The sequence below is a fragment of the Pygoscelis adeliae genome, unplaced genomic scaffold, assembly GCF_000699105.1.
Source record: "Pygoscelis adeliae isolate BGI_AS28 unplaced genomic scaffold, ASM69910v1 Scaffold66, whole genome shotgun sequence".
Lineage (NCBI taxonomy): Eukaryota > Metazoa > Chordata > Aves > Sphenisciformes > Spheniscidae > Pygoscelis > Pygoscelis adeliae.
The window spans coordinates 7,019,033-7,034,851 of NW_008825167.1; the positions used below are offsets into that span (position 1 = coordinate 7,019,033).

Sequence of the window (15,819 nt, forward strand, 5' to 3'; positions counted from 1 at the left end):
AAGATGTCCCTGCCCACGGCAGGGGGGTTGGACTAGATGACCTTTAGAGGTCCCTTCCAACCCAACCTATTCTATGATTCTATGAAATACAGAAATGAGTGCTGGAATCATCTGTGTGTCCCCCAGGTTCTTATCAAGGCTCTCAGAATATCCTCAGTTACCACTTTTTTCTGTAAGCAAAGTTTGAATGAATATTTCTTTTATTATCCACGTAGACTATGTCTTGTCTGATGGATCTCAAATGCTCTTTAGCCTCAAATATACAGGGAGGAAGGAAGAGGGTGGTAGTGGTCCTCTCTTCTCCATTGGGCAGCAGTGGTAGCATATTCACTGCAGATGTGCAAGAGTGAAGTGTAAATTTTTCCTTCTGATAGCATTTGAATTTATTTCCCACTCCATAGCAGAACTCTTGGGCATGAATCATGTGGTTTGTATTGCAGCTGTTTTGCTCTGCTGAAATAAATATTCATTGGGTAAAGGAAAGAGGGGAGAGAAGTTATTTCCTACTATTTATAGAATTAATAACTTAAGATACTTGTAGACATGGGGTATTGGAAAGGCTGCAAAGTTGGAAGTAGGAAAACTTTAGCTTCAGCCCCTGTTCCAATTAATACTCAAGAGTACCAAGACTTAAACCATGCTGTTTTCTTTGACAGTTTCTTGGCAGGCTTGAGTAGGCAGCTCCCAGTTAATGCACTGGCTGTTTTAAACTTCATTCTTTGGCATTAAAGTCTTCTCTTCTGATCTATAGCGAATGTAGGTGTCTGATAATGAGGATTCGGCTAGGTGGCAGGGCACCTAAACGAGTGAGTATTGCTGTGTTTATAGCTCAAGGGTGCTCAGAAGCTGGTAGTACAACCAGGATGAAATCTCTGCTGTTTTTGGCCACAGACTCTGCAGTACCTTTTAGTGTGTCTAAGAAATGGTACCAATGGTTCAAGAATATTTCATACATGCTATTTTAAAAAAAAACACACATAAACATGATAAACTCATTTTTTGGTGTTAATGTAACCTCACTGGAGCAAGGGAAATCAAAATCCACAGTAGTAATTAGAATGACATGCTGCCGATTGGTTCAGAAATTCATTAGGCAAAACTTCACCATTTAATACTGTTTCAAATCCACAGCTTAGAATTTCATTTCCCAAGTTAAATAATGATAATAGCAATAATACACTTAGGTTAATAGGAAGACTCTAAACTTTTGATCAAGTATGAACTTCTGGAGGCATGCTTTTGAAGGGAAAAAAAAAAAGATTGCTAGCGGTATAACCTACTGGACTCTGGCTCACTAACATGTCTTTATGAAGCAATTTGTTATATTCTGTAAGGTGGTAGATTTTTTTTTTATTAATTGGGTAAATGAAAAGAACTGTAAAAGATAACCTAGTGTCCTGGTTTCGGCTGGGATAGAGTTAATTTTCTTCCTAGTAGCTCGTACAGTGCTGTGTTTGGGATTTAGGGTGAGAATAATGTTGAAAACACACTGGTTTAGTTGTTGCTGAGCAGTGTTTACACTAAGTCAAGGACTTTTCAGCTTCTTATACTGCTCTGCCAGTGAGGAGGCTGGAGGTGCACAAGAAGCTGGGAGGGGCCACAACCAAGACAGCTGACCCAAACGGGCCAGAGGGATATTCCATACCATATGATGTCATGCTGAACAAAAACAGCTGGGGGGAGTTGGCTGGGGCGGGGTGTGGCCGCTGCTTGGGAACTAGCTGGGCATCAGTCAGCGAGTGGTGAGCAATTGCATTGTGCATCACTTATTTAGTGTATTCTTTTATCATTATTATTTTTTTCCCTTCCTTTTCTGTCCTATTAAATTGTCTTTATCTCAACCCACGAGTTTTACCTCTTTTTCCCCGATTCTGTCCCCCATCCCACTGGGGGGGGAGTGAGTGAATGGCTGTATGGTGTTTAGCTGCCTGCTGGGATAAACCACGACACCTAGATAGTTGATTTTCCTCACTGATGAACTAGTGCTCTTAAAATGTTGTAAGGTACAACAGGAGAAGCTTTGTTCTTGTGTTTTGCTGTGTTAAAGTTCATAGAAGTTTTTGCGTTCTCTCAGAGTGAATTTATTTACTAAATCAGAAAAATATCATTTGTGTTCAAAAAGTTACAGGATCTATGTGCATTTATGGTGATGTGATTCAGGGATGAGTAATTATAAAATATTTTTCCAGCCTTAGATAAACCACGGGCATGAAATACATTGAGGAATAAAAGTGGTAAATAGTGTTAGTCTATGTCACTATTTAATTTTGTTTACTCTGATTGGGTGGTTAGTTCCACATGTGGTACATCAGAGTTTGCACTTAAGCCTGTGTTGAGGGCTTGCTGAAATTCCAGTATCTCTAGACTTTAATGGATTTCAGTGGATCTGAGATGCTGAGGATTTAATGCCAATCACATTTTATTGAAAATGCTATGAAAATATTTAATGAAAAGAAATATTAACGTAAGAAATAACAGTGGAAAAATCAGACTGAAAAATAGTGTAAATGAATACTAAATCTTACATTTAAGTGACTCAAATCAAATGATTAGCAAACAAAATACAATTCATATTGACTAAGTATGTAAGTACTTTCACAGTAGTATAGACAAGCTAGGTTTAATGAAACTGATAGACCAATTGACCATAGCATAGGATTTCTATGATTGAATCAATGAGTTGTCCTTAAATTCTGTTTTAGATGGCAATGAAAACAAAACAACGCATGCTAAAAGAAGACTGGGAATTTTTTAAACAGAGGCGTTTTATTGAAGAGCAGGTAGGATTTTTTTAATACCATACTGAGTTATACTAATGCTTCATGTGTATTTGTAAGATGCAAACATGTGAGTGTAGTATATTGTACTAGTTCTATATGATCTAATTCTGCAACTATGCCAGGCATGAAATTTGGTCAGCTAAAATACAGAAAGGCAAGATCCAAGAAGAGTATGTAATAGTATGTAATCTCAGTTACTACAAGGTAAAAGCATAAGTAGCATAGTCTTAAGATTGAATACCAGGTGTTAAAATTCTTTATACAATAAAAGGGGAATTTTTGATGCCTTAGAGTGGGATCCAAAACAGCCAATACATTGAGCATGGAGCTGCCTTGTTGTACATGATAGGGAATATTGTGTTCAAGAGTTTACCAAATTCCCTTGTGTGTGCAGAGCTGGGGAGGGTGAACTGTGGTAGCAGGGCAGATGATTGCATCTGTTAAGACTCTGGAGATGGCTCCTACATCTGTTTTGTGGGGAAAAGGCTGAGCAGCCTTTTTTACGCTGTAGCCAGAGAGGGGCTAGTAGAAGTTCCTACCTTATTATAAAACTATCTGCTGTTTAAGACCCAATACTCTCTTCTGTAGCCTAGAAGTGTTGACGTGTGTATCATGCTTTCCATAAGAGTACAGTGTGACTCAGCTAGAGTCAAGACTGAATGGGGAACCTCTCCGTTCCTGTACCACTGTGTGGAAAGAAATGCTAGCCATGAGCCAGAGAAAGAGAGAGTATGTCAGTACATTTTAATAAACTTAAACTTAAGCTTAAATTGGCAATGTCTCAAAGCAGTCATCAGTAAGTACTTTTTCCTATAAGGAACATAAGCCTGTGTTAGCCACGTCTTTAGAACATCTGGTATACAGGGCTCCTCAGAGGACTTGAGGAAGAATCCTCTTTTTTCTTGATCCTAATTGGGCTTAAGTGAGCTGTAAGCCTATGGCTGCTTAGGTAAGGATCAGGTCTGGGCATCTATAAAAGTGGAAGCTTAGGCACATCCTTGTTTAACCTAAGGTTTGTAGGTATCTAATGAAATTAGGTGCTTTCAGGATTAGGCCTCTGCCAGGTGGAGGTTATTTGGGTTGTATTTTTTTCACTAATACAGTCAAGCCCTGTTTTCCTTTTCCTTCGTTCCTTGAATTTATCCCATTGTGGCTACAGAATTAGTCCTAATTCTTTTTTGCAAGCTAAGGGTGAGTTTGCATTCTCTCTCCATTTGTCAGCAGTGTCCTTTTGTGCATACCATGAAACAAGACAAGAACTGCTCAAGTTCAGAGTGTGTCAGCAGAAATGCCATGCAAGATGCACATACAAATGAGTCAAGGAGATGGACTTGGCCACTTTACTATTTCATAGTAGAAACATACTTTCTTTGAACAGTTTCAGTGCCAAATATTTGTTGTTTGTAACTTTGAACTTCTTCCTTTTTTCACTCATGATCAAAACACCACCTTCATGAAATTACTCTGAATTATTCTGCTTTTAAAATATTTTGCCCAAAGAACCCTTTTTGATTTTGTAATTTGTTAATCATGATGTGCCATTGAATTGTTAATGGGAAGACTTGCACTACTAAAACACTGCCTTTATAATTTACTTCAGCTTAATAACAAGAAAGCACTAGCTGGGGAGAACAACTTCACAGACACAATGAGACACATGCTGTCATCACGTTTGAGCATGCCTGACTGTCCCAACTGTAATTATAGAAGAAGGTGAGCTGATGTTTTTAATATGAAATCGTAATAAATCATTAATTTCTTGTTTGAGGCAAAAGGAAATATGTTATTGGAACAGAGTGTGGTTACTTTAAATTAATGCTACTTAAACAAGGTCATAAAAATCTGTAATCTTAATTCTTGAACAGATGTACTTGTGATGACTGCAGCCTTTCACACATTTTAACGTGTGGCATCATGGATTCTCCTATAACGGATGATATCCACATTAACCAGTTACCCCTACAAATTGATTCTGCTCCGGATTATCTATCTGAGATCCGCCCACCCAGTATGTCTTCAGCAAGTTCAGGATCAGGTTCCAGCTCGCCTATTACAATTCAGCAACATCCCAGATTGATCCTTGCAGATAATGGTTCTGCACCAACTTTGTAAGTTCTTTTTTCTGTTTTAAAATTTTGTAGTGAATTGAACTTAAGCAGGCAAGTTGCACTGGCTGACTATCATTATGTAATGACAGTTTTGCCTGAGAAAATTATTTAATAATGGTACTGTGTTCAGCAGACCACAACTCCAGTGCTGTATGTTGTACAAACATAAATTAAAAAAGAATCCTGTAAAGTGTTGAAAATTTCTGAAGACGTTGACTTAACAGTATTGCTAGAACTGTGTGTAGTATGTACTTTCCTGCTTTGAGATTACAAGGACATCAGATACTGATCTACTTTAGAGCGTCATTTTAAAATGTCACATTTTCTTAAACTGAGCAAGAGAACTGGTGATCTTTTCGCTGAGGGATGGTCATTTCATATGAATCAGTTTAGTTCCAAAAAAGCCTTTATTAGGAGGCTTTTAGGATTGTTGAAGTTGTGTTAACTTGAGTCTTGCATCAGAAATTATTGTCCCTATCAGAAGTATCTACCACCCTCTTTCTTTTATTCAGATCATAATGACCATCAGATTTGAGGCATTAGTCTAATGGTAGGCTTCTGCCCCTTCCATAATTCTGAAGGGTTAAAACTGCTTGGTAGGCTGGCTTCTGTACGTGGTTAGGGTACAGCTGTCGAGCAGTCTCCTCTGTCACATGATATTCTAAAGGAATGTTTAAAAAAACCCGACTTCAGTACTGGTGGGAACACTAATGAAATACCTGTTGTCAGTACAGTCAAGGGAATTGGCATTCTGTGTTAATATGGTGTGATGAACGAGGACAGTGCAGATGTGTGGGATGTTTCTGATGAATATCACTTCACTAAGTTCAATTTCTTTTAAACGTTTACCTTTGCGCCTACTACCATCAATGGTTTAATCTTCCATAACAGGACTTCAGTTTCTGAGCCCCTTTGGGGAGCGCTTGAAAACAGATTATGTGGTGGTATGTTTAGCTACATATTCTTAAATGCATAGTTTGTGATTTCTGTAAACCCTCATTAGTTTTAGTGCTGACATGTCCAAAATTGTTCAGTTTGTCTCTTCAGAAGCTAATTCAGTTGAATCCAAGTAATATTTACTGTAAGAAGCCTATTTTTAGGGAAATATCACCGCTCCTTGGGGAAGGGCCATTTTATGTCTCATATCTGCTGTGTTTTATTTCCTTGTTGCACATTTGAAATATGCCTAATGGTGCCGTCATGTAATTAAATCTTGGCGCGGTATCTCATGGAATGCAAAAAGATAAAGTGCATAGATTAATAGCTCTTTTAAGAGCTCTGGATTGCTGTAGAAACATGAACTAACCCGTCTTTGCAACACTTCCCTGGAGCGAGTAATTAAACGTTCATGTTCTTTTACTAGCTGTCTGTGTGGAAAAAATTTCCATTAAGTATTTTAGAGCAGATTCTGAAAAGCACATAGATATGGGGTTGTCTAGGAACTAACTGCTATTGAGAAATTTGAGTTACTGTGGTGTGTTCAATGTTTCCCTACTTACTGTTACTGGTTTGATATTTAATGTATGGAAAAACTTGAATTTTATATTGTACTTTTTTCCACTTCACACTTTCTGTGAAGGAAATCATTGGCATAAGGCTTTTTTCATCAAATTAAAGGTCATCCATATCCTGTCATTATTAATTTGATAGATTCTTGGTCAGAAAACAGTGGTAGAAAAATATTTTACACAGAAATAGCAGAGAATCTTATTTTCGATCCAGTCTGTCATTCAGGCATGCAACTACTATATTCAGTAGGATTATGCGGCAAGTTGCTTGATTTTTACTTGCTTGAAATAAGAAGTTCAGTTAAACAACTTGGAAGACAATCCTTTGACTCCTAACTGGAACACTTATATAAGTGATGCCCTCAACTTTATTTCATTTTGGTGCTCTACCTGCTTTCACAGTAACTGAGGTTACCGAGCACTGTGATTTATCTAAACCTCTTTTCCCCTCAGTGGTAGTGATGATGAAGATGTTGCGCCATTATCAGCAAAATTTGCTGATATCTACCCACTGAATAATTACGACGATGCAGAGGTGGTAGCCAACATGAATGGAATTCACAGTGAGCTAAATGGCGGAGGTGAAAACATGGCATTGAAAGATGAGGTACAGCATTTACATTGTCGTATCTTTTCCTGGCAGTTGGATGTGCTCGCTGGAGAAAGGTCTGTCCTTCACCCCTATGTTAATGAGTTAATGTTGTCCAGTCTCCTCAGGTTAGCAGTACTAGCAGCAGTTCCTCAGAAGCAGATGATGAAGAAGCGGATGGGGAAAGCAGTGGTGAACCACCAGGGACTCAAAAGGAGGAAATGTCTCTAGGAAAAAGGACATTAAGGAAAGATGAAGCAAAAATGGATAGTCCACCACCTTCTTACCCCAGTCAGCAGGTATAGTAATCTAAAAGAAACCCTTTTAGCGAATTAACTTTAGAAATGTGGCTGCTTGAATAGCAATACATTTACATCTTTAATTAAATATTTAACTTCTAATGTATTAAGTTATCAGTAGGTAGGTATGATAGCTAAAATATTTTTCAGCTGATTGTATATTGTCATGGCTAATATCTTCCCATAGTCAAAACCTGAAATATGTTAGTTATATTGAAGGCGGCTTCAGTAGAAGGGGAAAAAAGTTTATTCCTGCCTGTATGAATGAGAAACAGAAACTAAGAAGCATTTCTGCTTGGAAGTTTGAGGTTTGAGCTTGGTCTTTGTTAAATGTTAATGTTAAGTTATTTGAAATTAATTCGGGAGAGGAGGGGGAAGTGATGCAAGTACTTAGTTAACAGGCACATCTTAATTACATCTGAGGACTAACTTTCCCTGTTGAAGCCCTGTGTAGTTAAATCCATTGCATGACTTATGGCATGGGTCTTGGGGTAGTTGATGACTTTTTTTAATAGTTTAAGATTATTAAGCTCTTTGTTGTAAGGTCACCAAACCACGCAGAGAACCAAGCCGAGAGTATCTGCTCAGTAGGTAGTGGTGGTTGGTTTAACAGCTGAGCACCAAAGCAAAGCATCCAATGGACTTGTCTTTGTGACTGTGTGGCTTTTAATCTGAGTTACCCTGCAGCTACAACATGGGCTTGCTGCTTTGAGAGAGAACACACCAGTCACTTTTATTGCTTATTGTACAAAAAGAATCCACATCGGAGGGGGCACCTTTGAGAGCTTAGATGACAGTCACGTGGGAACTCCCATTAGCTCTTCCCCTGTGGTTAGCATGTTTGTAAGGCCTTCCACTGGAAGTATGTTCTCATGTGTTAGGAGTATTAAGCTACTTTTCTTTCAGCAAGTATGTTGAGATTTTTTTCTGTGTGTGGCTGACCAATGGCATAATACTTATATGGGCTGAGACCTCTGTCAAACTAGTTTGAAACTGGTGAACAGATTCGGCATTTGTTGGGGAAAATCAAGTGAGATTTTTAAATCTACTTGCCTTAGGGGAGCAACCTAAAATGTAGGATAAAAAGGCAGATTTAACCTTTTTCTTTTTTGTTTTCTTTGAGGAAGAAGAATTTTCTCAGAATTGTTCTGAGGAACTCTTAATGACTTTTTTTAGCCTGATTTTTCTAATCAGAGCTGAGTATCTACCTTGTAACGCTGCATTCAAGTGATTGATTTCACTGGTACGCGTCTTGTGCATTTGAGATTTTTTTTGGCATTATCTGTTGGGATTGCTCATTTACTCGGTATCTTTATTCCTCTTCGGATTCCTTTTCATGCTCAGTAGACAAAAGTTGGTCAGAATTGGGTTTTGAATCTTACCATACTGTTTGACATCTTTTTTCCGTTTTCAGTTGTTAGTAGATTTGTATTGGTTTCTTGAATACTAATTTTTTAATGAGAAAGTTATTTTTTTCCTCTTTATACACTTAATTAATTCAATCATTGTATTTGGTTTATGAAATCTTTGGTTGTTAAAATATACGTTGTGTCAAAGGCTGTAATGCTTTTAAGTGATAATGAAGAGTTATTTGTTTCTGAGAGGAAGGCATATTGAAGAAGAAATACTGAAGAAGGCATACTGAAGAAGAATACCACCTGTCAATTCTTTCTAGAAAGCTAAGTTAGCTAATGTTGCTTTTTGGAAAAATGTGTGCTGCCACATTGCTGGGAAAAATAGCAATTGGGAAGTGTTGCTGGTATTGCTTCTGGTAAAATTATCTTCCAGTGAAATGTTAGATGACAGTGGCAGGAAAAAGTACTGAGCTGAGAGGGGGAAATGGAGCTGCTCTTCCCTGGGCTGCTTTTCTTCCAAAGTCTCGAATCCTTTTGAGACAACAGAGGCTAATGATACCTTGAGACCAGTAAAAGGTTCTAATAAGGCATGGATTTCTCATGGTTGATGCGATTATGAAATGTTTCATGAGAAATGTCTGCTTCACACAGTCACAGAATAGTTGAGTTTGGAAGGGACATCTGCAGATAATCTAGTCCAGCCCTCCTGCTCAAAGCAAGATCATCTAGAGAAGGTTGTTCAGCACTGTGTACAGTCGGGTTTTGAGTATCACCAAGGATGGAGGCTCCAGAACTGCTATGGGTAACATGTTCCAGTGTTCAACCACTCTCACAAATAACTAAACGCTTTAAGCTTGAGTGGAATTTCTGTATTTCAGTCTGTGCCCATTTCCTCTTTTCCTTTCATGAGATGCCACTGAGAGAAGTCTGGCTCTGTCCTCTTTACTCTCCTTTTCTCTGCCCAGTCAGGGAATACACACTGGTAAGATCCCCCGGAGTCTTCTCTCTTGAGGCTGAACAGTCCCAGGTCTCTCAGCCTCTCCTTGTATGACAAATGCTGCAAGGCCTAAATCATCTTTGTGGTCCTTCACTGGACTCACTGCAGTATGTCCATGTCTCTCTTGTACTGGGGAGCCTAGAACTGGACCCAGCACTCCAGATGTCTCTCACTAGTGCTGAGCAGAGTAGAAAGATCACCTCCCTTGACATGCTGGCAGTGCTCTGCCTAATGCAGCTCAAAACTACTTCCAACTTTATCAGCTAATCAACCCTTATTACTACTTTCTACACATAGTGTTTTTCCATATGCTTGGAAAATTGTGGAAAATAATCATCCAATTTGATTTTTTTATAGTGGGATAATTAATTGCCTAGTAATGATCAAATGCTGTCAAGGTTCCTATTGTCTGTTCCTGATTATTTATATCAGTATCTCGCTTTTTGTCACTGATAGTGGACATTAAATATCTGTACAGTATGAAATGCTGTCAATTTTTAGGGCATTCTTTTCTTAACTAAGATAAAGATCCTCCACTAGTGCTTTTACTTCACTACAAGGTTTTTCTGTTGGTATTAGATGAAAGAATTCTGTGGATGCTCTGAAAATATTAGTTGATGTATGCAAAATGAAGTAATATTAATGATTACTAAGAAAAAAGGATGGGGGAAAAAGCTGATTTTATTGTCTGAGTAGATTTTTTTTATTATTATTTATTTATTTTTTTTTTTACATTTTCTTACAGGCTGACCAAGGTTCAAATGCTTGTGAATGTCACGTTTGCAAACAAGAAGCCTCAGGTCTAACAGCCTCTGCACTTGCAACTGGACGCTTGCCTGCTGGCCACCAGTTTATGAATCCTGAAAAACCTGCACATCCTGCACTTCATCTTTATCCTCACATCCATGGACATATACCATTGCATACAATTCCTCATCTGCCTCGTCCACTTATCCATCCCACCTTATATACAGCCTCTCCCTTTACACATAATAAGGTAAGCCTGACAAAGGAGATGGATGCATCCTGGTCCCAGGAAAAATACTGTACACCTGTATAAACCAGCATGACTGAGTATCAATGAAACCATGAAAGTTGCTTTAAATTGTGGTCTGTTTATAGTAGTCCTTTTGGAGGGAATAGTGAGGGGTAGGGAAGAGGACAGATTCAGAACTGGTGGAAGGTTCATACAGCAGGGCTAAGGGCAGCTTTTGTTAGGAAGACTGATAATTTCCTTACTGTGATTAGAAAGAACATGGAGTCAAATGAGTCTTCAGTGGTGGAAACAGTAATGGGGCTTTAGTCAGTGTGATAGGACTAATTAAATCTTAATTTCCCACATACTGAAGGTCAAAATTTAATTAAAAATTTAATATTCCATTTTGGCGATAATATCCTGAGGTTTCTAGTTCACAATATTAGCGATAAATTTTTTTGAGACAACTGAGGCATAGGAGTCTATTTTTAAGTGTTTTTGTGCTTTGAGAGAACCTGCTTTTTTGCAGGTTCTGCAAAATTCTTTTGACCCAAAACTTGTTCCACATCTTTCTCTTGTTTATTACTTACAAGGATTGGGACCAGGTGACTGCCTTTCAGAAGTATGAGTCAAAAGCAAGAATTACTATTAATGTGGTGGTGTTTCACATAGTATTTAAATCAGTTGAATTGTGGGTGCTGCTGAAAGGGGCAAAGCCTTTGCCATTAGGTACATATTCCTGTCATCTCCCTTTCATCTGGTCCTGTGATCCTGTGGTTGCAAAGAAAGTAGGTTAGTTCACTAAGATGACTATTACTTACTCTTATTGTCCTTCTTAGCATCCACTTTGTTTTTTCCTGTCTTATCAGTGTCCCTTCCTTACCTTTGTTGCAGCGCACCAGTTCCCTAACTGCAGTGTGCCAGCCTGCCATTTCTCAACAGCCCACTGCCATTCTTCTGAAACCCCTAGTTGTTGTACCCCCACCTTCTGCCATCCTTCCAGAGCTCTTTTTACATCCCTTATAGCAGTCTACTCAAGCTCCCATCCATCTACTCAAGCTCCCATCCCTGATCTCTGCTGTCTTTCCTTTCAGAAGACCTTTCTGTAGGGAACATCCAGAGCACACTGTCAAGAGAGCCCCATGCAGAGTAGCAGGCTGCTAGCACCGAGTGGCTTTGTAATGCAGGCCAGATCTATTAGCTCTGGCACAGCACCTGAACCAGCTGGGCTCCATGTATTTCTGTTATGCTCGAGCTGGAAAGACATATGTGGAAGCTGAAGCTTTAGGGAGCTTTCGCCTTTGAAGAGCTAGCTGAATTCAGCAGAGGTGGTAGTGAATGAGCTAATAAGCCCTGCTGGATCAGGCTTGGTTCATCATGGATAGGCGTTCTGCCCTGTGAAGTGTTTCTTTGTACCCATGTATGAGAGTTTTCTTTTATGCAGGATATTCCAGCCCCTCCCACCTTCACCATTAGTCAGATAGTGAAAATCCTTCTGTACAGAAAAAGGAGACTGGGTATATAAGTAGTTTGCTTGGCTATGAGAGTTTAGACTTTCATGTATGAAATGTCATTGGACTCAGCTGATATTTTTAATATCTATATCTACTTCTGTGTAGCTTTTCATTGCATCAAATGTAGTACAAAAACAGAACAAGCTCACTTTTCCTTGGCTTTTTTAAAGGTGACAGTAATTGAGCATAATGCTTGCATTGCACAAGGTCTCTGGGAGAAAGTTACATTTTGGAATGTGAATAAACAATTTCAGCTAGAAGAAATGGGGTGAGCCAGAACAACTTGCCTCTACAAAACAAGAAAAAGTGTGTGTTCTTTTTTTCCCCCAGTTGCTTCTTAGAATAAAAGGGTGTATTCCTTGCCTGTTAAGTTTTAAGTCAGGAACCTGTTAATACTTGGAGATGAAAAAAGCAGAATAATATAATCAACTTTAAAATTATGTTTTCAAATAATAAGTGTTTTGTTTCTTTTTCTACTGTGCTTATTTTAAATCCTGAAGTGTTTGTAATCCCTTTATCACAATTGTCTTATGTGGTAATGATTATCATGTCACAGAGGATTGTTTTTGGCAGCTTGGGCTTTGAAAGGTAATAAATCCGAACAAGTTCTACGTTCATACAGATACTGTTTTTAATTAAAAATGAGGGCCTACCAATATATATTAACCCAAGTATTTCTGGAGAATGCTTTTTTGTATTCATCAGTTAGCTGAATCTAAAAGCAATGTCTGTGATTATAAAATGTATACATACAATCTGTGTAACATATTATCTGCATAAAAAAATCAACAAACCAGTCTTTATCATTCTGGGAAATATTGTTTATTATGCTTTTTATAATGCCTTTCACAATTGAAACACTATGATTTGAATATTGCTGTTGGAGTGACTCTGTAAGCAAACAGAATATTAATGAGGAAAATACTGTTTATTTTTGTAGGCATTACCGCCAGCTCCAGTTCAGAATCATACAAACAAGCATCAAGTATTCAATGCATCTCTCCAAGATCATATTTATCCAAGCTGTTTTGGGAGCACTCCAGATTGGAATAGCTCTAAATTTATAAGTCTTTGGGGATCAGAGATGATGAATGACAAGAACTGGAATCCTGCTACATTTTTGCCTGATACAATTCCTGGTGAGGGTTTATTACTACTTCACACTGACTAGTTAAAAGCCTTATGTTTTGAAATGGAGTGTGGCACTTTTTTCCAGGAATGGTAGGTTTCATCATCATGGTTTTATAAGATGGGATTTTGGCAGATATTTGCTGCCATTTCTACTCCAGTGGGGCTGAAAATTGAAAAATAAATTCTTATGTACTGGGGAGAGGATGCTAAAGGCAAAAGAATAGCACACTATTTTTCACCTATGGTCATTGTCTAGAGGTATTTTTGTCTTCAGAAGTTTAGAGTTGCAGAGAAATGGAAATTGAGGGGAAACTTAAATAACTTTTGGTCTTCTGCTACAAAGGCCTGCTCTTCTTCTACAAGGTTGTAAGAGCACTGGTAATGTGGTACTACATCCTGCTTCTTATAATGCGCAGACATTAACTGCATTGTCATTCAAAAAGATAGAGGTGAAAATCAAGCAAAAGATTAATTGAAGTCAGGAAGCCTCTGAAAATACTAATGGTTAAAGTGAAAAAGAATAGAAGAAAAATAACATATCTATATATCTTTCCATTCACTTCATAGTAAATATTAAAATGCCTTTTTTATTTTATTTGACTTGTATGAAGAAGGAAGCTTGGTTTTGTGTGTTGGCTTTTTTCAGACTGATCTGCTGCTAAATTCTGTCAAGCTACTACAGTGATATTTAAAAGGAAAGGCATTAAAAACCTCCAGAAAGCTTCCCTAGTAGCATAGCACGACCATTTACAACTGTAGTTATGAGTAGCTGTTCCAACAGATGGTTAGTGGCAAGCTTGTGTGGAAGGTCTATCACAAAGGTGTTGCTGTAGTTAGCTGGAATTACCCATAAGTAAAGATCAGGTTTGTGATGTTATATTGATAGAAGGATATGTTGTTCCTGCTTATAATTGTTGCATGGCAAACCTGGACTTCAGATGTTGAAGCTTCTATACTTAGCATGTAAAATGGTGTCCAATTTTAATTTTTAAATTAATAAGTGGATAAAGGTACCTGTAGCATCTTTGCCACTTCTTAACACATTTAGTAATGTTCTTAAAATTGTAACTTTAAGGTTTGTGACTTCTGCTCTGAGACTTCTCAGCACTTTTTGTTACAGCTATATTATTTGGGGGTGAGGGAGAGGAGGATCACTTCACTAATCCTACCAAGCCAACGCTAACAATATATCCTTGCTTGTCTGTGTCTAAATTATTGAATGTTTAATTCTAAATGCTATAAAGACAATTCTGTATTTCTGTGATTCTTAATTACTATGTGTGTTTCAATTGAAGGGAGTGATATATTAGCACCAGCACTCTCAGAAATAAGACCCGAAGCACTTCCTACTACATCTAGCAATGAAGCAACAGCAGTTACTGACAGCAAAGAGAAAAAAAATGCTGCCAAGAAGAAATGTCTGTACAATTTCCAGGATGCCTTTATGGAAGCTAATAAAGTTGTCATGGCAACCTCTTCTGCCACTTCTTCTGTCTCCTGCACAGCTACTACAGTGCAGTCAAGCAGCAACCAATTCAAAGTATCATCCAAGAGACCTTCATCGATAGGTAAGGATTTGTAATTCACATACAGCTTAGTAACTGACTCAAGTACATTTAGTTAACTGTAAAGATTTATATGTGTTTATTTTAGTAATATTGTGCATCTTGATGATTTTTTGTTAGTTGCTGTTTTTACTACTCTTGAGTTGTAGTCTCTGTACTCCTGGATTAAAGAACTTTGTAAAAGACCTTGATGTTAGAGTTTGGGACTGAATAGAAAGGTGTTGAAATACTACCCCATTTTTACAGAAACTGAGAACATCCAGCACTTTGCATGATTGTTTGGGTAATTAATGGAGACGTATTAATTATTTTTAATTGTGGTTTCTTTTTCCCCCCAATTTAGGTGAAGTGTTCCACAATATTAATAAAGAGGACCATAGACATTCTGCACCAGTTGCACCACGAAATAGTCCTACCAGTTTAGCATCCCTTCCTTCACTGTCTCCTGCTGCACTGTCTCCAGCCTCTACACCACATCTTCCAAATCTTGCTGCTCCTTCCTTCCCCAAAACTGCTGCAACAGCCCCTGGATTTGTGGATCCTCATTCAGGTCTTTGTCCTACTACAGTTGCACCTCCTACTTCAACCACAGACAGCTCTGTAAGTGCCCCGCCAAGTGTCTGCAGGTAAGTTTGTTGTTGTTACTGCTGTTGTTCTTTTTTATAGTAGAAGGGGAATTAAAATACAGATACCTTTTCTCCTTTGCCAAGGTTTGTAGCGTGAAAGAAGAGCTGTCTGTGTGTTCAGCAAATGAGACTAAGTTCTGATGCTTAGTATGTAACTTGGTGTGAGACTTTACAGATATGATTTCCATTGCAGGATCTAGTTACTGAGTTTAGAGGCTTAAAAACAAATGTTTGCTCACTTTTAGAAATGTGGCCTGGGGTAAATAAGTCAAGCTGTATTCTTTCTTACTCTGTCATTGTCAGTAGTGATTGCTGCTGCTGACACGCAAACCTGTTGTATAATGTATCTGTTTTCTGTCATTTTGACATTT

The 15,819-nt window shown here is 38.2% G+C and overlaps 1 protein-coding gene across 1 annotated transcript in view; it reads left to right on the top strand.

Annotated features, from left to right (window-relative positions):
* FAM193A (family with sequence similarity 193, member A) overlaps positions 1 to 15,819 on the top strand; it is a 50,126-nt gene that overhangs the window by 16,873 nt on the left and 17,434 nt on the right. The window contains exons 6-14 of the mRNA XM_009328802.1: positions 2,703 to 2,780; positions 4,381 to 4,493; positions 4,646 to 4,888; positions 6,850 to 7,003; positions 7,105 to 7,284; positions 10,382 to 10,633; positions 13,067 to 13,265; positions 14,553 to 14,825; positions 15,166 to 15,448. Coding sequence (XP_009327077.1) covers positions 2,703 to 2,780; positions 4,381 to 4,493; positions 4,646 to 4,888; positions 6,850 to 7,003; positions 7,105 to 7,284; positions 10,382 to 10,633; positions 13,067 to 13,265; positions 14,553 to 14,825; positions 15,166 to 15,448 — 1,775 coding nt within the window. The remainder of the gene's footprint in view (positions 1 to 2,702; positions 2,781 to 4,380; positions 4,494 to 4,645; positions 4,889 to 6,849; positions 7,004 to 7,104; positions 7,285 to 10,381; positions 10,634 to 13,066; positions 13,266 to 14,552; positions 14,826 to 15,165; positions 15,449 to 15,819) is intronic.